This window comes from Pteropus medius, unplaced genomic scaffold, assembly GCF_902729225.1.
Source record: "Pteropus medius unplaced genomic scaffold, Ma_sr-lr_union100, whole genome shotgun sequence".
Taxonomy (NCBI): domain Eukaryota; kingdom Metazoa; phylum Chordata; class Mammalia; order Chiroptera; family Pteropodidae; genus Pteropus; species Pteropus medius.
Genome location: NW_024347793.1, coordinates 2,225,431 through 2,250,765, shown reverse-complemented (window position 1 = coordinate 2,250,765; position 25,335 = coordinate 2,225,431). Strand labels below are relative to the sequence as shown.

General features: G+C 38.5%; 2 protein-coding genes across 5 annotated transcripts in view; both read right to left on the bottom strand.

The window, feature by feature from the left end:
• Positions 1-6,909, bottom strand: part of LOC120615461 (adhesion G protein-coupled receptor E4-like) — a 52,236-nt gene extending 45,327 nt beyond the window's left edge. For 2 of the 3 annotated variants that reach the window (XM_039878540.1, XM_039878543.1), the window contains exon 1: positions 6,853-6,909. The gene's annotated coding sequence lies outside the window, so the exon portion shown is untranslated. The remainder of the gene's footprint in view (positions 1-6,852) is intronic. The other variant, XM_039878541.1, reaches the window with a different exon arrangement.
• An 11,666-nt stretch (positions 6,910-18,575) lies between these two features.
• Positions 18,576-25,335, bottom strand: part of ADGRE1 (adhesion G protein-coupled receptor E1) — a 60,910-nt gene continuing 54,150 nt past the window's right edge. Inside the window, exons 18-20 of one of the 2 annotated variants that reach the window (XM_039878539.1) lie at positions 23,771-23,939; positions 23,549-23,653; positions 20,937-21,075 (exon numbers count right to left, since the gene is read on the bottom strand). In XM_039878539.1, coding sequence (XP_039734473.1) covers positions 21,070-21,075; positions 23,549-23,653; positions 23,771-23,939 — 280 coding nt within the window. In that variant the 3' untranslated portion in view covers positions 20,937-21,069. Of the gene's footprint in view, positions 21,076-23,548; positions 23,654-23,770; positions 23,940-25,335 lie in introns of both variants that reach the window. The other variant, XM_039878538.1, reaches the window with a different exon arrangement.

The window sequence follows — 25,335 nt, the reverse complement described above, 5'->3', positions numbered from 1 at the left end:
ATTACTTAAGAAAACTGAATCTCTTCAATAGTAAGAACTAAGTTTTGCTAATAGTTATGTAAGTTTTTTTATTTGTGATTAAAATTTTCTATTGCCACTTTGGTTAAGTGGATAATTAAATATTGCTTTATAATGACTTATGATCTTATTTAATCAAATTGTTAGGTAGCTAGTCAGACATGAGTGGTGGGGCAACAAAGGAATAGAAGCCCAGCCTCGAGACCACCCAGAGAACACCACAATGGTAGTAGACTTCTAGGTACACACATGCGCACTAGGCAAAGAGTTATATAGCAGCTAAGTGTCATTCAAAATGACCTCACTTTCCAATCACCTAGGAATGCCTTTGGAACCAGCCATCATGGCCCAAATATAATGCAGATGTTCACACTTCTGGGTCCTTTTGTGTTGGTTATTGTGGTTGTTAATACAGCGCTCAGTTACAGCTCTCATCACTAAAACCATGTGCACCATTGGGGCGTGATTTGTCTTTCTAAAACATGCTTTTAATAACTCTTTTTTAAATCTCATTGACTTGTGATCCTTTACTGTCAATGAGGGAGAACAGAGGAAAAATGCTGACAACTCTTCTTCGGCATTGTCCCCAGCCCCTGCCACTGGGGCAACACTGAAGTTCAAATAGCTCTGACGGTAACAAAATGTCCAAAGCTTTTGATATATTTTGACAAACTTCCAAAAATTTAAATTAGAAATAGAATCTTGACCTGGGAATAACTGAGGTATTTCAAAAGGGCCCCTAGAACACATCAAAATATTTGTTTTCTCTCCTTACAAAAGAGAAATATTAAACTACTTAGGCTTATTTTGGTGTGTCGAAATTACATGGGAACCTTTAGCAAATAAAGAACAATAATTATATCATTTGTATGCATATATTCTTCTTACTAAAGTGAATGTTCTAGAGATTATAGAAAATCTCTAAAGGTACACAATATTCTGATATAATTTCATTCATAATTCTAATTATCTTAAAATGTTACAGAAAAGCAAACTTATTTTTCAACTGCATTCTAATCAGATCTATGACTGTGTCATTTACATTTTTTTTTGTCATTTACAGATAGTCATTGTTTTACTCTGATGCTTTTGCCAAGTGTTTCATATTATAGATCCATGGAGAGGACTCTGAGTTATTCTAAAGTACGGGTTTCTGAGAAAAAATTGTCAGAAAACTTACACTAGATGAAGATTAACTGGACTCATACAATACTGGCAAATGATGAGGATAAACAAGAATTGATTGAGAATGAATGAACTAAGGATGATTATAATTTTTAAAACTTTTTGTTTGAAATGTTGCTGACTTTTTAATCTTTTTGTTTTTCAGATACAAGGAAACTTGGGGTATTTTTAGAGCAATTTGGTAAATTATACCTTCGTAAGCAGTATTAAAACATTTATATTTTTCTCCCTACTTAATCCTTTCAGAATTTAGAGACTTATAATGAGTGTGTATTATTTTCATGGCAAGATTGATTGCATCAATTCAGAAGAATTGGTTCTCTTTAGAACAGGACACAATTGGAAACTGGTTTTGTGACCAAGGTTTTGACTAGAATATCATTTTTGAGGAACAGATACATAGACTCGATGTGACCAGACAGCTTTAAGGAATTAAGATTGACTTTGGAAGCTAGTAAAAGTCCCTTGGAAGAACAGCCTGGTAAGTTGCTTACATGGTTCATAGCAGTCTTTCCAGGTGAGGAACAAAGATTGCCTTCCTGGGGGATGGATGGCAAAGGAAGAACATCAAGACATTTGGGGAACTTCGAGAACCTGATGGATTCACTCAAGTCTGTAGGTATTGCAGGTGAAGCCTGTTGGCAACTACGTGGCTTGGCTTCTTAGCCTTGAGAGGCTAATTGAAGTGCAGTCTGGAGATTCCTTATGAAATCCAGCAAAGCAGATTTTTAAAAGGCCTTTGTGATCAATTGCTATTCTTGATGTATTTATTCAAATAATCAGGGCAGATTTATTGAAAGTCGACATGTAGCAAATTAGTCTTAATTTGACTATCTTTGATAAAAATGAGGGTGATTTTAGAGATAAAATTGTGTTTCAATAGAAACTATAGTACACACCTGTGGATATTAGATTCTAGTTCAGTTCATTGTCTTTAAAGTTACTTTTTTTACCTGTAAACTGGACTGGATTCTGAATTTTTTCAGTTTTCTTAAATATTTGGCTGTAACTCTCCAAACTTACATTTCACCTTTCTCCCATCCTTTGACTTGGAATTATTAAGGACTAAAACTGTTTTGTTCTTTTTTTCCTGAGCCTTGTAATTACAAACTGCAGCTAGACAACATGGTATAAACTTGAGAGAAATCATCACAACAGTTCATGCATAAACAATCTCAGTGACTGATGCTGTGTGAGCCACACACAGACTTTACCTGAGCACCTGATGACATCATCAGAGATACGAAGACTGCAGACCAGGAGAATCTATCAGATTGTCACTGCCTATTTTTTCTTTGCTTTATTTTTTTTTATTAAATTTATTGCGGTGACATTGGTTAATAAAATTATATAGATTTCAAGTGTACAATTCTATAATACATCATCTGTATATTGATTGCATTGTGAGTTTACCATCCAAAGTTAAATTTTTTTCCATCACCATATTTTTGACCCCCTTATCCTTATCTACCTCCCCCCTTCCCTGGTAACCACAAAACTGCTGTCTGTGTTCATGAGTCTCTTTTTGTTCGTCTTGTTTGCTTGTTGCTTTCAGATTTATATCCCATATATAAGTGAAATCGTATGGTTCTCAACTTTTTCTATCTGACTTATTTCACTTAACATAATAATCTCAAGAGACATCCATGCTTTGAGCTTACATCTAGAAACCGTCTTGACTGACAGCCTTACAGACTCAGAAGAAACTGGTTTATAACTTTCTCTGATCATTAACCTTTTTTTCTTTTTTTTCATAAATTTTATCAAATACTGATGGTATGGAATTTAACTCCTATAGTCAGCCATTTGGCCCGTCCTACCGCTCAAGCTCTAAGACTCCAACAACAGACCACCTTAGAGTCCTTGGCTCATGGGTCCTTAGACAGTAGCATCACTTTAGACTACTTGTTAAGTGAACCAAGAAGTGTTTGTACAGTGGCCAACTCATCATGCTTTTTGTCCTGGGAGACATGAAAACAAAAGTTACTCTTTATTCTTCATCTCACATTAACATACAGATATCCTGGCCTGCTGCTACTTCTACTGTTGCTGTGGTCTCTGCTAGTAAATTAAACACCCACAATGCCCCCTCTAAGATGGACGAGGTGGGCATGTGAGATCATAAGAGCAGATAGGAGGGAACAATGGGCAGACAAATCTAACTCCATATTACAAGGTATTCCTCTTTCTTAATTGAACCTGGACCCAGTTGCTCTATTTCCCTCAAGATTGAGGAATGAACAAGAAAGGTGTTGCAGGTAGAGAATAGTAGCAGAGTGAAGTGCTAGGCCTCTCTTTGACTCCATTTTGTTCAAGCCTGCTTAGTCCTAATGGCCTTCGGGCTAATAGATTACAGTTAGTCTGGTATATAGACGTGCTAATCATTCGAGGAGTTCTGCTTTCTGCTTGAGGTTTACAAAAACAGCTCCTCCCATTTCCCCTTCTCTTCTCACATTTTAAGTTGGCCTTTTGAAATGTTGGGCGCACTGTCTTTGGACCAGAAACAAGTCGATAAAGGGTCAGAAGTATGTATGTTAGTGTTTGTGTAAAATGGGGGAGATGATAAGGACAATAATAGCACACTATACACAATTAGAAATTTGTACACATATATTTAAACTATGTTTACATAACAGAGACATTATCTCCTCTATTTTACACAAATGTTAGCTATTCTCTATATAATTATATATGTGTGTGTGCATGAACACAGAAATGCATCAAATGCGTGTATATATTACAAATTTGTATTTGCCAAAAATATTTCTGGAAAATGCCTAAGAAATTCATAGACAACACTTGTTGTCTTTGAAAACTGAGTGGCTAAAGAAAAAAGTCTCCAGGAGAAAGGAGACCTCACACTTCACCCTTTCAAAATTTGAATTTTGAACCAAGTGAGGTATTTCATATTCAAAAAAGAAATCACTTCTTTTTTTTCCGATAACCTAACATTTGTTAAAACTGAAGATTTGTGCAAAAACTTTTATTTACTCCTGATGATATAAAGAGGAATACTTGCATTATATCCATTCTATTTAGAAGTTGTTCTAGAGTAGAAAATAATGGAGGTACTAAACATCTCTATGAATGAGCCTTTCAAAGGAGACTTTAAAAAACAATGTAGCAGAGTTTGCCATATGAATATCTCTTTTAGGTATAAAAAATACTGTTGTCGAGTCATGCTGAGCTGGGCAGTTAAGATAAAAGCTCCAGTGCACATTAGCAAAGATAATATCCTCCACAAATCAGTTAAGCCACCCTAAAAGTGATGATAAAGACACCAAGGGGGAAGATATATCGCAAGATTTGGAAGAAATAGTTTCATAAAATGTCAGCAGAAAGAAAGGCAGTATTTAAATATGCGTAATGCAAATAATTCAGTATTTTAAATAAAATAATGTTGTAGGAGGCTATCAAAACAACAGGGAAAGCAATTGTGATACAGCATCAAGATAAAAGCAGGTAATAGAGAAAAGTATAGAATATCACATATAAAGGAATTCAAAATGTTAAAGGAATGCCATTGCGGTGATTTTAAATTTAACTAATTCTAAATTTTATACATTATTTTAGCAATAAGAAAATAATAATAATGAAATATTTTAATAGAAGAGGAAACAAAATGGCTAAAAAAGTACATATTTTTCTAATCAGCTCCATCCCTTCTCTATATACCTGTTCTGCTTTGTCTTTGAGTCTGAAACCCTTTAGGACCCGCCCATGGAGCAATTCTCTTTTAGTGTCTCACCCATCATTAGGTGCCGGCCATAGGCAGTTAAAGGACATTAAACCCAGGACAACCTGAGTTTGAATTGCAATCTGCAATGACTAGATCAGTGACTCTGAGGTGGTGACTTTCCCTCTGAGCTTTAGTTTTCTCATCTGTAAAATGGAGCTAAGAAAATACTTAATAGTATCATTGTGCTTATAAATAAGTGAGGCCATTTGGGGGGAGCAATAGGGACTATGGAGAACTGAAGACCATGGGCTCTACCTAAAGACATTCAAATCCACATTTTCCTTAAATACAGAACCAGTGGGCCCCCAGCTTGCAACCTCTGCAGGAAACGATACTTCCTGATTGAAAATCAAATTCTGCCTCATGTTCAAGGAATTATACTTGGTAACTTCCTAGGTGCCTTCTCTTCTCTCAACAATTGTTTCTCTTTTGAGTTCATTTTTCTCTTTCCTTCCAAAAAACTTACTCCAAATAGACTGTGGCAATTCCCAGTGTGAAGAACCCTGTCTAGAGAAGAACAATTCTTTTTGAAGCCTCACTTGAAACCAGCTTACCTTAAGTGAGTATTTTATGTGAAAGAGTTGGTAATGTTTTTCAGAACAGCTGAGACCTCTAGCAATGCTGACTTTGTTTTGTGAGGAAAGGTTAACTACTTTAATGAGGTATAGTTAGCATGTAAAAAGCTGTACATATTTAATGTATACAACTTGATGAGTTTGGAGATAAATATACATCTGTGAAACCATCACTACCATCGAAGTCATGAACATATCCATCACCCCTAAAGTCATGAACATATCCATCACCTCCCGTCCCCTTTTTGATAATTGTGTGTGTGTGCCTGTGTGTGTGTCAAGAACATATAAGATCTATCTTCTTGGCAAATTCTAAGTACACAATACAGAATTGTTATTTATAGACACTATGCTGTATAGTCACTCTCTAGAACTTCTTCATCTTGCATAATTGAAACTTTATACCTTCTAGCCATCGCCTCCTGTTTTCTTCTCCCCACAACCCAGGCCCTGGCACCCACCATTCTACTCTCTGCTTCTGTGAGTTTGACTACTGTAGCTTCCAGATAAGCGAGCTCATACCATATTTCTCTTTCTGTCCCTGGCTGATTTCACATACATATCAATGCTGATTTGCAGAGAATTTTGGCCATGACCCACTGTAAGAAATACATTTTACACCAGAGAGATAGAGAGAGAAAGAAAGAGAAATGAACCAAGTTTCACAAATCAATATTCACTATAGGCAGCATCCAAAATTTTATAGCTCTAGTACTTTAATTCCTTTCAAAATGCTGGTCGGAACCCAGTAAATTGGTTTCATGACCCCACCTCTAACATTGGGTCACAAGTAAGTGGCTGAAAAAACACCTACCTATAGTTACTTTGGCAATAAATAAAATATACAAGCCTTTCACTGTAAGCCTGGCATTAACTGTGCTGGTGTGTTTATTATGGGGGTGAGGTGTGTGGAGTATGAAAAAGCTTAGTAATTCACTATGGGGCCTCAATAAACTCAATCACACTTTTAGATCCAGTTTTCTCATTTTTAATAACTAATTGGTTATCTGCTACATCTGATTCAGACTGTGTGTCTTGCATCTTTCTTATTTTAGTTCCCCTTAAGCCCATGAATTCATCGTCTCTTTGGAGTGTGTTAAAGCAACTCAGATTGTTTCACACTATCATCTAATACACACAATCCTTACCCAGGCAGAAGTGGGCATGTGAACATGAGACAGATGCCCCTACAGCAGCTTTCAAGAAATAAAGCAACGAGACATGTAATGTCTCCTTGAATTTTTTTCCAGTACCAAAACATTTTTCTAGACCAAATATCACACATGAAACATTTTTTATTTTCTATGGAAAGATACCAAACCGGTTTCTACTTACCCACAAAATGAAAAGTCCTTGCTTATCACTCAGTCTTGCAGCCTCTTGGAGCTAAAAAAAAGGAAGCATGTCACTTGTCCTCTTGAGCTCTAGTTTCTCAAAGATTCTTGTGGGTAGAGGAGAAGGTGGGGGTGTTAGTTGGGGAGTTTGCATAATGCATAGTCCATTAGTTCTCTTTTCATTCCAGTAATTTAAGTAGTACATTATCAGGATGGACCATATTAAAGTGCCTCAGAAAATGAGCTTGGAAATGGTGATGGTGTCCAATGGGCAAAACCGGGTAATAGAGAGTGGAACCAACTTCCACTTACACCAAGAAAATTATCCAACCTAAAGGATGCTCCTTTAGGTTGGTGAACTTCTTAACAAAAGAGTTGAAGGCCAACGTGTGGAAAAGAGTCGGTGCATCCATGTATTTATTACTCAGCTCGCTATTATTGTATTCCATCTCAGTTTATCACTTTGGAAGAATGATATGCCCATTTTCTTGGTCTTTGAGATAGGGTCACCCAACATGATCACACTTATCTTGGCTAATAAAAATTCTTAACTGGTCCCATTGGCATGGTTTCAAAATTTGCTTCTCACTCATATTAAAAGAATCTTTGTGAGATCCAGAAAAATATCCCTCTAGTCTGACAAGTCCAAATACACACCTACTTATTTATTCCTTGTCTTGGTTTTATTACATTTATGAAACATGGCCTTATTATCTCTAACATGAATATCTTCCTCTTTCAGTTTCCCATTGATTTTTATAAATTAGAGCCAATGAAATAAAATATTTAAATAATTACCTGGATATAACTGCCTAGGTGGGCTTGCCATCAGCCTCTTTATGTAAGACTCAAAGTATTTGCTACATGTGGTACTCAAAATGTTTCTTTTGCATGGCAAAGTAAAGAGGTTTGATCTATCCTTCTCAGATGAGTTGAAATGAAAATTGTCTGAATGTTAAACTGAAATGCCTGAACCAAAAGTCCCTGAGATTCTGGGTATTCCATGTGCCGACAGCCCAATTCTGCATGTGACAAGTTATTTGTGCATACAGATGCCATAATTCCCCTTCATCACGTGTAGTCTTCTCATGTTGATTCTAAACTTTGGCCAACGAAACAACAGCTAACAAGGTACAAGCAGAGATTTGAAAAGTGCATGCACATTGGGGCCTGCCCTCTTTTGCTGCACTTGAAAACCTGAGATCACCATGGGAATGTGCTTAAGCTAGCCTTCTAGAGGAGGAGAGGCCATGTGGAAAAGAACCAAGTCTCATTAATCAATAATCCATCAATCTGGTTGTCAACCTGTCAACCACCAAATGTAGAAGTGAGGCCATGCAAGATTATACAATACCATCTGACCCACCAATTGACCAAAAATGCATGAAAGAGTCCATCAAAGACCAGCCAAGCTAGCCTCAACCAGAAAAAAATGTCTAGCCAACCCCTAAATGAAATATTTCGAATAAAATAATATAACTGTTGCTTTAAGCAAAAGAAATTAGAGGGTGATTTGTGACACAGCCAAAGCTAACTGATACACTTCACAAAGTATACTGGAAGGAGGACTTCACACACATTTTGTCAGGCATAGAACATATGACTTTGACTCCCAATCATAGCTGATCGGACCATGGATTGGTTTATATGGCAACCAACAACCAGCAGAGAAGTCCACCTCAGAGCAGCTCTCTCTATTGGATGTCGACTGATCAAACCATCCAGCTTGTGTCTGAATGCAAAGCCCATAAAAAGGAATACATACAAACAGTAGAGTGGCCTGTGAGCCAATGAACAAATGAGAACTAACAAAATTAGAAGCCATCAGACAAAAGAATCTGTTGATGAGCTTCTTCTTTAATCCCAAATTCAGATATCTCACCTTCCCTTGGTAGAACTGTAGGCTTTCACCATCACAGGATTCCATTTCACAAACCAAGGGAGCAAATGATTAGTCTAAGGAACAGTTCAATAAGGTGTGGCCCCCTCTTGAACTTTATCAGGTGTGTAACAACTCACTTTGGGTGATTGTGAAAGAAGCTGCTCTATCCTGCTCTGTGCACTGGAAGGTTGTCCTGTACAGACTGCATCATCAGGACCCTCTCATGTTCTGCCTTTAGGTGAATTTAACCAATGGAAGCTGTGGAAGGAGAGAAGAGGACTGGAAGAGACAAAGAGGTGGGAATATTTATTTTTCCAGCTCCTCCTGCCCTCCAAGGACTGCACATTTGGTTGGTGATTAGATTCTTCTGTCACAGGCTAAGGACCTTTGCAGATTTCTATAACTTCTCTCCCCACTCACCCCCAAGAATTCCCCCACCATTGCTGCTCCCAGGGTACTCCACTACCCTTTGTCAGTTTCCTTTATCCCTGCTGTGATATTGTGATTTACAATAAGAAATGTATCCTTGCTCTTGTGCTGTTTCTTGCATAGATTCCTAAAACCTTTGGAGTTGTCTGAGCAATAGAGCAATGGGAGCATCTTGTCTTATATTTGGTCTCTTTTCCTCAGTTTTTGATATCACTTTCAGCCATAAATGTGAAATGAGTGTCTCATTATTCATAACAAGCCTATTTCCACCACACAGTGTTTATGTTAATGAGATGACTTTTGGAAAGCACCTAAGGATGTAGGCTGGTTGCCAGAGAAACAACCATGAATAAAATAGAGGGTTGGGACTTTTGCGCCCCTCTCCCACCATTTCCCTGGAATGGAGAGAGGCTAGAGGAGGAATCAAGTATCTATGGCCATTGATTTAATCAATCATGCCTGTGTAATGAAGCCTTCCTGAAAACAGGCAGGGTTTAGAGAGCTTCTGGGTTGGTGAACATGTGGAGATTTGGGGAGAGTGGTGCCTAGAGAGGGCATGGAAGCTCTGCACCCCTTCCCCATACTTGTCCTACATATCTCTGCCACCTGACTGTTCCCTTCATAATAAACTGGTAATCTAATAAGTAACATGTTTTTCTGAGTTCTGTGATCTACTTTAGCAAATTAATGAAATTCAAGGAAGAAGTCATGGGTCAGAAGCATGAGTGACAACCTGGACTTGTGATTGGCTTCTAAAGTGGTGGGGGAGGCAGTCTGGTGGGACCGAGCCTTTAACCTGTGGGATCTGATACTATATCCAGGTAGATGGTGTCAGAATTCATTGAATTGTAGGACACCCAGCTTGTGTTGGAGAATTGCTTGGTGGTGTGGAAAACCCCCCATACACACTGGAATTGGGTTAAGAACTCCTTTTGTCTGCCCACAACTATATAAATAGTATCTTCATTTAATTCATTTTTCTAGGCCAGCTGCTTCTTGCCAAGTTGACAACTAATTCACACGCTAACACTATAACCAGCTCTACGCATTCTAAGCAGGAGCCAACCCTTTCTTACTAACTGGCACAGAAGAGGAAGCCACATTTCAATAAAAAGAAAGAAAGAAAACATCATCCTCTCAAGCTGTGGACCCAAAGCACAAGACACCAATGCCACTTCTTCCTTTGCTGGTCATTTAGAAAACATTCGTTTCTCAGAAAATTTCCCACGCCTTGAAATGGTGGTATTCTGCAGGAGGATTGGCTGGAAATATGGTGAAGCTGTTCCACCTGGTCAGACCAGGACACAAGAATCAAGCAGAGCCCAGTATTTGCACCCTATCAGAATGGTAGCCTAGAATTGATGCCGAAATGGTGCTAGGAAGCAGTTCACACATGTTTTTTCTCACCTGCTGGCTCACTGGAAATCAGCCGACTCTTGCCCTTACAATATATGGTCACTTTTGTTTCAAACAAACCTTTCAAGTCAAGTGTCCTTGGTGCCTGAATTGGTTTAACACATGACCCCACTGAATGTAAATTAGTGCAGCCACTATGTAAAGCAGTATGTAGGTTTCTCAAAAAGTTAAGAATAGAACTACCACATAACCTAGCAATTCCTTTCCTGGGTATTTTCCCAAAAAAAATACAAAAATATTTATTCTTAAAGATATTTGCACCCCCATGTTCACTGCAGCATTATTTACAAAAGCCAAGACATGGAAACAACCCAAATGTCCATTCATGGATGATTGGATAAAGATGTGGTACATGTATACAATGGAATGCTACTCAGCTATAAAAAAAAAAAATACAAAATATTGCCATTGGCAACAACATGGATGGCTCCGGAGAATATCATGCTAAGTGAAATAAGTCAGACAGAAAAGAACAAGAACTATATGATTTCATTCATAGGTGGAATATAAAAAAAAAATAACAAACTAATAAGACCAACAAAAATAAACTCATAGATACAGACAATAGAATTATGGTTACCAAAGAGGAAAGAGGGTGGAGAGAGGGCGAGTGGTAAAGGGGGCCAAACACATGGTGATAGGAGGGGACTAGCGTTCCGGTGGGGAGCATGCAATAGAATTCACAGATGTCGAATTATAATCTTATGTACCCGAAAATTATATAACTTTATTAACTAATGTTACCCTAATAATTTTAATATTATTTTTTTAATTTTAAGTAAATTAAATAATAAAGTGATGATTGCACATTTTGACTGTTCTAAAATCCACTGTATTGTACACTTTAAAACAGTTAAAATGGTGAATTTTATGCTCTGTGACTTTTATCTCAATAAAAAAATAAATAAATAATAAATAAATTATTGATCTTATACAGGCTTAAACAAGGAACCTGGTTGACTTGTTTGGATTTGGGCAAAATTCTATCCCTTACCCATGGACTTTGCTTGATGTCATTTTCTGTAAAGTTCAGACGACATTGGCTATTTGTCTTATCTCTGTGGTGATCATGTAGTTACCATGACAAGCAAAATGCTGGTGGGAAGAGCAGGATGTGTTGTAATTCATGCAAAAATATATGTATATTAATTCCAAAAATTTTATAACCGAAACTTTTTAAATTTTCTTTTTATTTTATGTAGAAATAAAATCACAGGATAGGTTAAAGATGTTTAGGAATTACATGTAATGCTATTGAGAAAACAACAGAATGGACAAAAAGTAAGAAATTGTAATTAATAAGACCTGGAGTACCAGATCATGGAGCTGTGGACTTCATGCAAGGGACAGACAGCCCACGGTGACCCACAGGGAAGGCACTAAGAAAACAAATACTCTGATCTCACTCTCTTCTCTTTTTCTAATATCTTGTTGGTGTTTCCCATTGGCCAAAACCAGCTGGAAGCCAGATGCCAAGAAAACGCATAGTTATACTCAAAGATGTCAGCATTCTAGACAGACATCGGCATGGATTAAGAGGGGTCCACAGAAGACACCCAGCCCACTTGGATATTTATTTACTTGTTGTTGGGTCTGCCTTACCATTAGAATGAAAGTTCCATGACAGGAAAGACAATGTATGTCTTACATAGTATCATAGCCCCAGGTTCTAGAGAGTAGATAATTAATAAATATTCATAGGATGAATAAATGACTTTGTGACAATTCTTTAACATCTCCAAGTCTCCTGGATTTTCTTTTCTATGTGTTGCAGGGTGTTTAGGATGGACCGGAGGTAAAATTTAGACACCTCTTGCAAACAATTGGTATACACCCTTATACCACCTCCAAAACGCCTTACCTATATGAGTTGATGTGCGTAAAGGATTTGAAAAGATTCCACCAGAAAGAAAAGAGAAAGAAGACAGAAGGGTGGAGAATCCATGTGTCTGGTAGACCTAAGTAGCTACTTGGAGACACCTGAAGTGAATGATTAGAATGAGAGATGGTGCCATGGTGTTTATGTGTCAGAGGTGACTCTGTGCCCAAGTACAGCAGCTTTGGGGCCCAGGAGACAATGGCAACCCCAAGCTGTGGAGAAAACTTGCTTCTTAAAGCTCATGTGGATCAGGATGAATGTCTGCATTCTGTGGACTTGACCTGGCCACAGATAGAGATCCCTGCATGGAGCTGGGCAGATTTGGGGGGAAGGCATGTGAGCGACTTTGACAAGGAAGTAGAGAAAGATGGCAGATACAGATCCTGAGCGCAGACCACATGTTACCTCAGCAATACCCACAAGCTCCTGAAAAGAAGTTTTTCTTAGAAATAGGGAAGAGGAAGGAAGATAGTCTGAGACCCTGCAGACAAAATACTGAGCCCATATCTGCACCAGACAGATGCAGCTTGAGAGTTTCAAATTACGCATGAAGCAGATAATTTTATCAACATTAGGAATTGCTTATGAAGCAAGTTCACAGAAGTGGGACATAACAGATCAAATATTGATTATAAAGTGATATAATAATCAAGGGGAGATGGAAGTACTATTGGGTGTTGGACATTATAGAATTTCAAAAAGGAAGGCATTCCCTTCCCAGGATAAGCATTAGAAATGTCTCCTTCTGGAGAGTTTTCAGATTCTGTGAACAAGAGCCCATCCATAGGTTACCGAGCCAGCTCCAAACTCCATAAAGACAGACGCTCCTTTGTGTAGGACTTCACCCTAAGTCTCTTCATCTGGCTGTTGGAACTTGTACATTAGACAGCATAATCAATTTGCAAAATAAACTCATTTTGCTGGAGAAATATCTGTCTGTCTGTTTAAGGTCAGCATACCTAAACTGAGAAAAAGGTGATGTCAGAAACATGGCAGAGTGAGAAATGTCCCCAAATCTCTCCCCTTGAAACAAAAATAAACTGTACATCTAAAACTTAACAAAAATCACCCACCCTGCACACCAGCACATCTGAACAAGGGATCTGTGAATAAGAGCTACCACAGGTCAGAACTGCGGGAGTCGGGAGTCGTATGGTAAACTAGGAGAAAAAAAGAAGCTGCCTCTCACAGCCAGAGCTCCGTGCAGGGGTGCAGGGAGGGGAGAAGGTACAGCAGGTTCCCTGAACAGCACTGCCTGAGAGCTGTGGCTCCATGCAGCATCAGTGCCCAGGGATCAGGGCAGAAAGCAGAGAAGTGGGGACAGCAGAGAAGCAACACTTGATTATTACCAGCTGCAGCTGCAAAATGTGAGGCTGAACCACAGCTCCCATACCCCAGCCCAGAGAGCACCTCTACCCATGTCCTCCGAGACCAAACACCGCGGAGCCCCAGGGGAATCTGAGCAAATGCTACAGAAACTGTCACTAACACTGACAGAGACTGAGACTAAAGGTAGCGAGCATGATTGAATATTTATAAGAAAAGAAAAGGCATTATTAAGACTTTATATAAAGCAGGGATCCAAGAGACTTAGATGTCACCCCAAAGACTTGAAAACATATATCCAAAAAGATATCTGCACACCAATGTTCATAGCAGCACTATTCACAGTGGCCAGGACATGGAAGCAACCCAAGTGTCCTACAATAGATGATTGGCTAAAGAAGCTGTGGTACATATATACAATGGAATATTACTCAGCCATAAGATGAGATGAAATACTGCCATTTGTGACAGTGTGGACGGGCCTTGAAATAATCATGCTAAGCAAAATAAGCCAGACAGAAAAAGTTTTAAACCACGTGACATCACTTACATGTGGAATATAAACCTAAAAGCAACAAACAAACAGGACAAACAGAGACTCGTGGACATGGACAATAGACTAGTGGTTACCAGAGGGGGGGCGGAGGAGGTAAATGGCATAAAAGGGGTCAAATATGTGGTAATAGAAAGGAATCTAACTATGGGCCATGAACACTCAATGCAATATATATATGCCTTACTGTTGAATTGCACGCCTGAAACTTACTGGATTTCTTTAACTAATGATCATTTAAAAAAATCTAAATAAACTGAGAAAAACTAAAAAGAAAAAAAGAAAGAAAGAAATGTCTCTTTCTGATGCTTTTTATATTTTTAAAGATGAAAGAACTTTATTAAAAGTATATTTGCAAACATAAAAGCCATTGAATTCTAGGCTCAATAAAGCCAAGTAGTAAACATGCTCTAAGACCTTTTAGTAAGAGGAAGGCTTTACCAAAATATCTGTTTGCAGCATCATTTGAAACAAATATTTTTAAATGCAGTTCAAAATTTCATTACAATAAGCTTCAAACAAACATCTAAGTGATTAACATGACTTTTTTCTCATATTTAGTGGTCATGGAGCTGGTGCAGTGTCAATATTATTGATATCCATCTTAACTCTCTCTGGAAGCCAGATGTCCCTTCTCCAGAAAACTGGCCTCGGCCAAACAGGAACTGCGATCACCTCCCACCACAATGAGAGGCAGCATACAACCAATAACTGACATGGGGATTAAAAAGATGAGTCCCCTTGCCTCAAAATGGGACTGGCACTGAGGTACAATTCATGCTCCAGAGCTCATCGTGGGCTCAGGCTGGACCCACATCCTCCTCCCACTCCATCCTGCTTCCATCACCCTCCCTCTTCTCAGAGCACTTCTTCAGTAAGTCATAGGCACCAAAATCCTTGTCATTCCTGCATTCAGGGAACCTGACTGAGTCACCTGTTGTCATTTTAGAAATAATAATGTTCATAATGAAATCACTAGAGCATTTGAAGTGGAAACTTAAACCATCGGGTGACTCTGCAGAATAAGGACATTACAGTTATGCACTGCATAGTAACAACGTTTTGGTCAATGACAAGCCGCATGCACAGCGGTGGTCCATGAGATTATACCACATATCCGAGATGTGCAGGCTATACCATGCAGGTCTGTGTAACTGTACTCCATCATGTTCACACGACAAAACCACCTAGCAATCCATTTCTCAGAACATATTCCTCTCTTTAAGCAATGATGATTATATTTGTGAAATGAGTAAGAATATCAGAACACTGTCCTATTACCATATGGTAGATTGATGCTCTTTCCTTGACACATTTATTCAATAGATATTATTGAGTCAATCAGTAAACCTGATCTTCTGTAGGTCAGGGATATACAGAGATAAATCAGACAAGGAACTCACAGAAAAGCTGGGGACAAAACACATGAACATCTGATTATATTCAAACATGCCGAGTATTACAAATAAAAGATTGATAACTTTGAGTACAATGGAACAAAAATGTTAAGACCCTTAAGGAGGCAACCAGATTACTTAGAACTGATGATGGAAAGCTCTTCTATGAATAGGTATTAAGTTATCTTCAAGTTATATTTCTAATGATATACTTCGGAAAGTTTGGGAAAGTTTGGCCGCTTTTGTACAGTTGTTTTTCTTTAACCAGGCAGACATTCAAGAAGAAACTTAAATTTCCTCCCACTGATAACTACTAGTAATTTTTAGAAGCATTTGAATATAGTAGTGTGTTTGAAATTTAGCTCAAAGATATTCATTAGAGTATTGTTTAATGTACTGAAAAGCCAGAAATATGCAAACTTAGGTTAAATATCTTAAGACACATGTGTACCATTGATCACCGTGCAACAATTGAGAGAAAAAAAAGAAGTTCTAAAAGGCTCAATGAGCTGAAAAGATGTTTATAATTTGACAAGTAGGAAAAAAATAATATTTCAGAATAACACAGGTATACCTGTTATAGGTTACCCTTAGGATGATTTCCTATGTGGGCATGAGACATCTGGCACTATCACATTATGATTTTCCCTATAGCTGTAGACAGATGTGACTAACAGATAATTATTAATAATCAAGTGTTTTTAAGTGAGTAATGCAAAAATATGGTCCCATTTCTTAAAAGCCAGCTATAAGTATGGCCCCAAAAGATCATGATCAGGGCCAGGAATAGGGTAAGAGGAGAGAATCCTCGCCTTGTGCACAAAATTTAAGGAATGACCAAAAACAAAATAATCAAGATAAATACTATGTCAAGGGACCAGGCAAAATGGCATAAGTGGTAGAGGCTCTGTTCACCCTATCTTTTAACCACATCAAAGTTATGACAGAAACACAGAGCAAACAGCAGGCAGAGTCGCCTGGGGTCTGGATGAAGAGAAGCCCAATAGCTAGGGAGATAAATAAGAAATCACCCTGCAACACTTGGAGGTAGGAGGGGGTGAAGATGCAAGGCTGCTTGGTCCAGAGTGGCTGAGTGGGACAGAGGCTGCAGCAGCTGCAGATGCCTCTTAAAGGGGCTGTATCCACAATCAGATCTTCGTGGTGACAGATCTGCTCACTCTGAGTACCGGCACCAGGTCAGCTGCTCAGGGGGCACCAGGGACTTACAGGGGGACACTGAGTTGTTGGAGCGAGGGCCAGAGGCAAGGCATTCTTCCAGGCAGAAGTGATAAATATGTAAGGGAGAAGAAGGTACTACGTTTAGCAGGGTGATCACTTTGTGAGTTATATAAATCTCCAATCACTATGCTGTATAACAAACTAATATATTATCATCACCAACTATGTTTTAAAAATTATTGAATTGTACAATGTAAATATGAGCAACTAATTATCTATTATATTTTAATAAAGCTGTAAAAAAATTTTAAAGATAAATACTATGTCAATGCAACATTTTAAAAAATCAAATTCAATGCAAAAAAAGCCATGATAAGTAAAATATCCAAATCCAAGGTCTAATGGTATCATGCCAGGTCATAATGGAATTGACAATCATTTTCTCAATATATATATTTTTTGTTTTTGTTTTCATTAATTTATTTATTTATTTATTTATTTATTTATTTATTTATTTAATTTATTTTTATTATGGTGACATTGGTTAACGAAATCCAGTAAGTTTCAGGTGTACAATTCAATAGTAAGGCATATAGACATTGCATTGTGTGTTCACCACCCATAAGATTTCTTTCTGTCACCACATATTTGACCCCCTTTACCCCATTTCCTCCCATCTCCCACCTCCCCCCTACCCTCTGGTAACCACTAGTCTATTGTCCATGTCCATGAGTCTCTGTTTGTTTCTCTTATTTGTTTGTTGCTTTTAGGTTTATATCCCACACATAAGTGATACCATGTGGGTTTCAACTTTTTTTGTCTGGCTTATTTTGCTTAGCATGATTATCTCAAGGCTCATCCACACTGTCACAAATGGCAGTATTTCATTTCATCTTATGGTTGAGTAATATTTCATTGTATATATGTGCCACAGTTTCTTTATCCAATCATCTATTGTAGAATGCTTGAGTTGCTTCCATGTCCTGGCCACCGCGAATAATGCTGCTATGAACATTAGTGTGCGAATACCTTTTCGGATATATATTTTCAAGTCTTTGGGGTAAATACCCAGTAGAGAGATTGCTGGATCATACGGTAGATCAATTCTCAGTATATCTTAAATGGTTAATTTTTTTCTAGAAGTTGATTTTGAAAATATTATTGATGAGTTTGCTTCCATTCAAACCAAGAAAGTCAAATTTTAATAAATTCTGGGCTAAGGACAAATAAAATATTTAAATTTAAAATAAGATTTTAAGTTCTAATATTTTTGTTTTCAATTTTTCAATTTTTTTCCAAATATTGTAACATTCGGGAGAAGCACATTGTAGAGAGTTGATAAATACCTCTTGAGAGAATGGATGTGGTTTTTTTGGACACCATAAATTATTTGGATTATAAAAGGCAAAATCATTTCACTAGATATGTGGAATTTGAGAACCATGCAGTTTTTATTCTGAGTGTCTTTTCTTCCTCTAGTGAAGACATGTGGGACCATGGAGGTAAAGGAACTCACCAAGTATAGCTTGATGTTATAGTAAGAAAAATTCCTATTGTAGAGGTCACAACTTCATCCACTTACCTTAGAAATAGAGGGTTCCTTAAGGCAATTGTATTTTAGACCAACATGTAACATGTTTAGAGACAAAGCCTTGTGCCAGTCTTCTGTCAGAAGGAACTTTATTCAAGCGTTACAGATTTATAGATCCTGAAAGCTGAGAAGTGAATAGTCAACACTTCTCTGTACACTCCAAATTATTGCAATCAAATGCAAAATGTTGACAATCCATTGGTCACTGTATCAGTTAGCAACTGCCACAAAAAAATGTTTCATAGCAAACCACTCCTGAAATTCAGTGCCTTAAAATAATAATACTTGATTGTTGATCCAGGGTCCATGGGTTGGCTCGGCAGGTGCTGATCTTGGCTTGGCTCACTCATGTGACTGCAGTCAGCTATAAGTTGGTTTGGTGGCTGGTTAAGTACAGTATCAGCTGCTATAATGGGACAGCTTAGCTCTCCTCCATTCATTTCTCAAATCCCTCTAGCAGATTAGCCTAGGCGTGTTCTCATGGTGGAAACAGGGGTACAAGAGCAAGTAAGAACAATCATGTACAAAACAAAAAAGAATACACACCCAATTCTGGAACTTCTATCTTTGAGTCATGTTTACTAGCAATCCATTGGCCAGAGCAAGTCTCAAGGCCAAGCCAGAGTCAGAACAAGAATGAGTTACAAAGTTACAGAGAAAGGGGTGTGGAGAGATGGAGACCATGCTTGAGGCCACTGATGTAATCGACATACCACAATTGCCTATGAGTAAAAGACATGCCATTTCTTGCTTCGATATCCCTTAAAACTGTCACCGCTGTACTGAACACTCCAGACAAGCCAAGCATTGAAGACCAACAGATCATAAATAAACTTTTATGTCAGTTTCCCTCCCAAGCTGTGGCTGCCACAAATAACAAAGGCCAAGCCTCCATCAGCCAACTTCCATGTATTATAAAATTGTCCAACACATGACCATTATGGAACTAAATGAAACCTGAGTGGTAATTTGACTCAAAGTAAATAATTAGTCTTTTCTCTGCATCCCCAAACTAAAAATTTCTGGAGTCAAAGGAAGAGAAGGAGAGGAACAAGGGGTCTGGAAGAGGAGATCCATGGTTAAAAGCTCAAAATCCAGCTCAGCCACCTACAGCTGTGTGATGCTTAGGAAGTTACTTAACCTCTCTGAGTCTCAGTGTTTTTTGTCTTTAAAATAAAAAGTAATCATTCATTCACTCTTTCATTCAACATATTTATGGATAATCTACTAAATACAATTCTCTGTACATATGGAGCTTACAGTCTAAGTTGGAGACACCCAAGATAAAGAGGAATTATAATGTAGGGTTAGAGAGCATGAAGCCTTAAGGGACTCGCAGAAGTGACATCTAATCCTACTTTGGGAGATTCAAAGAATGCTTCCTGGTGGAAGCAATGACTAAGCTGAGACACAAAGAATGGGTAGAAATTGGTTTGGATTTTCAGGAAAGGCATCCTACAAAGAGGGAATGGCAGGTACAAATCCCAAACTCAAAATGTTTCCTTTCTGGTTTTGGGCTATCAGATGAGTTGGGCTATCAGAATGGCAAACAGAAGAATATTCTAGACTATTCTAGAACATTCATTCACAGGTACAACATAATTTCCCTAGCTCTCATTAAAATTCAAGTTCTGGTTCAGTAGGTCTGGGGTGGGACCCAAGATCCTGCTTTTCTAACAAAGTGATACTGATAATTCTGATCCACAAACCACACTCTGAGTAGGGAGGTATTATAGTAGCCATGGAAGGGAGGATATCTGCATTCTAAATTTCCATGTCCTCTTCCTGGCACTCAAGATTTTATGGGGAGTAGAAAGCAAGGCAGAATGGCAATAACTTTGTCAGTAGGACAAATCTTAGTCAAGTCATAAAATAGTTTCTGGAAGGAAGGAAGATGTTTTCTTTGAAAGTTCCCAGAAAATCCAGACAATTTCCAAAGGCTTTTGTCATTAAGTGCTTCAACCCTCCATGAAACACTAGAGTTCTGCTCCACTAACCACCCTACTTACAAACAGCTCTCAAGCATTTGTGCCCAAGTAGCCTATATGTCTATGTGCTTTATTTCCCCCACTGGGGCTGTCATTAGTTTTACTGACCATTTTTTTTTAAAGCAAGAGAAGTTTTTGTTGAAGGGTAAGCCAGTCAGTCAGATGACACATTATTTACTGAGTGTTGCTATATCAGGTACATAATAGGCACTGGAGAGGCATGCCTAGAGACATGTACCAATAAATTCAGGAAAAAAACAAAATGGTAGCCAGGTTATCTTGCACATGCCATTGCACCAAGATCTGTTATTTTCACAAAACTCTGGAAAGTCAGAGTTGTAAAACATGGAAGATGAAATAGTCATCTAGAAAAAAATTCTTGTTTCTCCCCAGTGCACAAAACCATGAGAAGACTGCCTTTCCCATCCATGCTCCAAATGGCCCAGAGAGTTCTGGGGCTAGTGGGATCCTGTATTTTCACATTAAGCCAGAGAGAGAAGAATTCACTGTAGGCTCCTGCAGGCACCTGCTTGCCTTGAATGTTGCTCCATAGCATATTTGAAAAGCAAGAAAGGGCTTTAACCCTGTGAGAGAGAAATCAGAATCAGCAGCAGTATTGGTACAAATATGATTACAGGGGTCATATCTATAAGGGGCATGGGTCTTATAAATATATAGAGAGATAAATATGGCAACAAATACTACAAAAATAAACATTAAAATATTAAGAGTGATTATCCCTACTGTGGCAGGCACCATTGGCAAATTCAAGAGCCATTCTCAACCCCTTTACCAATGATAGCTCCTGCTCTAGAAGCTAAAAGCTTGATTTGTCAAATTCTTATGTAACTATGAGTGGTCACGTGGTGTGGTTCTGACCAAATCTGCTGAGGGGTTTCTGGGAAGTTTTGTTTCCTATTAAAGGGAGAAGATTGAAAGGACAGGCTGCTGCTTCTGCCCCATCTCTCTTCTTCTGTTCTTGAACATGATTGCAATGGCTGGAGCTATGGCAGCCATTTGTAACCATGAAAATAATTTGATGAAAAGTCAACGTGCTGCTAAGGAAATGAAAAATTAGGGAACATCTATATTCTTTACAATAACACTGAGCAAGAAAACCACTATCAGCAAACTAACTCTGGGGTTCTGTTCTTACAAGGAAAACAATTCTTTATTTAATTAAGCGGCTGGATCTTGGTTACTTATGCTTTGAATATATCAGTGAAAAACTAAGACAGTCTAGTGGGATATGGAAGACCATGAATAATAAAATAAATAAGAAAGTTATAGTATGTTAAAAAGTGGAAAGTGCTATGAACACAAAGTCAAGACAAGGGGGCAGGGTGGCAGAAGAGGAGGCAGTACAAAATAAAGTTGTTTGAGGAACTCCATCAATAAGAAATGACTAGAACAAAGATTTTAAGGAAGTGAGGAAAGTGGGGGATTGGCCACATGAGTATCAAGACAAGAACATTCAAGACAGAGTGAGCTTCCAGCCCAAAGTTTCTAAGGATGAGGTGAGCCTGGCGTGTTTGAAGAATACTGAGCACGCTATGTGGGTGGAGCTGAGTGAAGTGAGGAGGTGGGGTAGATTAACAGAAGACGAGGTCAGGGAGAAAAAGAGAGTCAGATCAGACAGGGCTTTGGGGCCATCAGGAGGACTTCGGCTTTTACTCTGAGTAAGGTGAGAGCCACAGAGTATTGTAGGCAGAGAAGAGAGGCAACCCTACTCAGGTGCTCACTGATGTCCTCTGGCTGCTGCAGGGAGAACAGACCAAAGGTGGGGAAGGTAAAAGACAAGAGGGGAAGCAGGGAGACCCCTTATGAAGCTATTTCCATATCCTGTCTAAAAACAATAGGACTTGAACCAGAATAGAAGTGGTAAAGGAAAAGAGAAGTGGTAAGATTCTGGATACATTTTGAGTAAGAGTCAACAGGATTTACTGATGGGTTGGAGTTGATGGGTGAAAAGAAAAGGATAACTCCACAGCTTCATGCTGAACAACAGAAGATAGAGGGCCCTCCCTGGAAATGGGAAGTGGGGGGATCAGAAGCTCAGTTTGGAACATGTTAAATATGTGACATCTACTAGACATTTGAGTAGAGGCATTTGGTAGGTGGTTAGTTATATAAGTCTAGAATTCAGGAGAGGAGGCTGGACTGCACATTATTTTAAATTTGGGGGTCTCTGATAAAAAAAAGCATTTAGAGCCATGAGACTAGATGAGATCCATTGTGTAGAGAAAAATGTGTACTTCAGTGAAAAACAATGCATTCTTACAGGACATCCCTATCTATGTGAGAGCTATTTTACAACTCTAAATTTTAAATAACTGACTGCAATGTAAAATATTCTGTGGAAAAACCAGTTTTACCTCCATTCGCACATTAATTTAAATATTTCTGAAATTATATATGTATTATAATTCATATATACATGTAATACATATAATATACATGAAATTATATATCATTTTATGTATATTTATAACTATATGTATAATTCTATAACATATAATTGTGTCATATTATATATTATATATAATTATCAGTGAGGTAACCAGGCAGATGTTATAACTGGCTCAAAAAATGCAAAAATCAGACATATGTATTACATACGATGTATGTAATGTATACAATTTATAATATATACATTACATATTATATAATGCATATATAATGTATAATACACATATAATGTATACTATATATAATATATACATAATATATATTATGTAATACACATATATGTCTGTACTTTCTCTTTTGAGCCAGTTATAACATCTGCCTGGTTCCCTCACTGATTAGTGAATAGAATAAGGTCCTATATCTGTATAAGCTGTGATTTTGTTTTTTAGGTCACATAGCTAAGGAGGGACAGAGCTGGGATTTAAACCTAGGCAGCCTGACTCCTGAACCCCACACTTTATCAAATGAGCTAATGCACATGGACATGCTTAGCTCACAGTAGGTACTCAACACACAGTAGTACTTAGAATTGATAAGAAGCAGGCATTTCATTCAATCAGAACCTGCATCAAATATGCAGTCTCTCACCATTTTGGAAGTGGAGGGGATTGATGACAGCAAGATCCCTGAGGTCTGGGACTGGGAGCTGGGTTTGGTCTTTCTGGTGATCCACCTCCTGTATTCTTCACGTACCTGGAGGTGGAGACAATTTGGGGAGACAAGTAACTCCCAGATGCAGGAAATGTGCTTCACAGGCATGTCCCCTGGAAGGAGAGGGAGTTGGGGATAGGCAGGGCAAAAGCTTTGTACCTGGCGGTTGAGCAGACAATGAATAAAAAAGATGAAGGCCCCCTGCAGGCTGTTGATGACAGTGAACAGGTAGGCCATGACTTTAGCCATAGGTCCAATCTGGAAAATGCCCAATACCCAGGAGCACCCCAAGACGAAGAGTTGGGCAAAGGCTTTGAATGTCAGCAATCTAGGGAAGAAGATTTGCAGAAGATAAGGTACTGGGAAGTGGCTATTATCCCTGTGGGCCATACTACCAGGAATGGTCTGAGGAAGCCACCCTGTGACCTGCCAATGGATGGGAATAAACACGGAGCAGAGTTTCCAAGCCTAGAGATGAGGAGATCAACTTCTACAAGCATTTAAAAAGCAGTGTATCTACAGATACACATGGGCACAAGAAATGTGTGTTTAATGCAATATTGTCTATAGTAATTAAAAGCTAGAAGGGTCCACCTTCCATGAATTGCTGACACGTTCAGTAACTATGAAATACTTAGGCCTTTTTTTGAGGTAACACTCAAAAAAAATTACCATTTTAACCATTTAAAGCATGTGATTTAGTGGTATTTAGCATGTTCACCGTCTTATACAAATATCACCAGTATCTAGTTTCAAGAGATTTTTATCACTCCCAAAAGAAAACCCCATATCTATTAAGCAGTCATTCTCCATTCCCCTCCCCCAGCTAGAAACAACCCAAATGTCCATCGACAGGTGAATAGAAAACAAAATATGGTCCCCACCATGCAACAGAATATTATTCAACCCCAAAAGAAGTGAAGCACTGACACACACTACAAAATGGATGAACCTTGAAAATATGACGCTCAGTGAAAGAAAACAGTCACAAAAGGACCCACAGTGTGTGATTCCATTTATCTGAAATACCTAGAATAGGCAAAATCATAAAATCATTTCTTAAAATGAGATGAGAGTGACAATATACTACAGTGAATAATGGTTGAGGCTCTGAACTGGACTGTATGCAAATAAATTCTGACTTTTCCATTCATTAACTTGTGACCAGTGGATCCTTCTATCAAGAAGGGCTCCTGGTGGCTGATGGGGCTCAACTTTAAAAGCAGAGCCTAGCGGCCATTTCCACACTCAGGGAGAAGCCTGCACTGACTGCCTGCCTGCACTGTGTTCCTGTCATCTTATCTGGCCTTCTTAAAGGAGTTCCTGGAATTGGATTTCAACAAGTAGGATCAAGGCTTTCCCCCATCCAATCAGAGCTACACAGCTATATCCCAGCATCTTCACCGACCAGTCAGAGCAGCTCCATTCTGACCAATCAGGACAGTGCCTTTTGGACCAATCGAACTGTGAGGATTTGGAGACTTCTCTCTATATAAGTCAGCTTACCACTGGCTCCAGGAATGCACTTTCCTTTTCCACTGAAGATTGTGTTTCCCTGGCTGGAACTGAAACACTGAAGATAAAACCAAAACATCTTGCAAACGAGTGAAGCAGACCAGCACAGACCAGCGGGTACAGCACAACACTGAGCTGTCTAGCTAGAGAGGTGCATAAAGCCAGGGCCCCCTCACAGCCATGCTGTTCTCACAGCTGTGCTATATCAC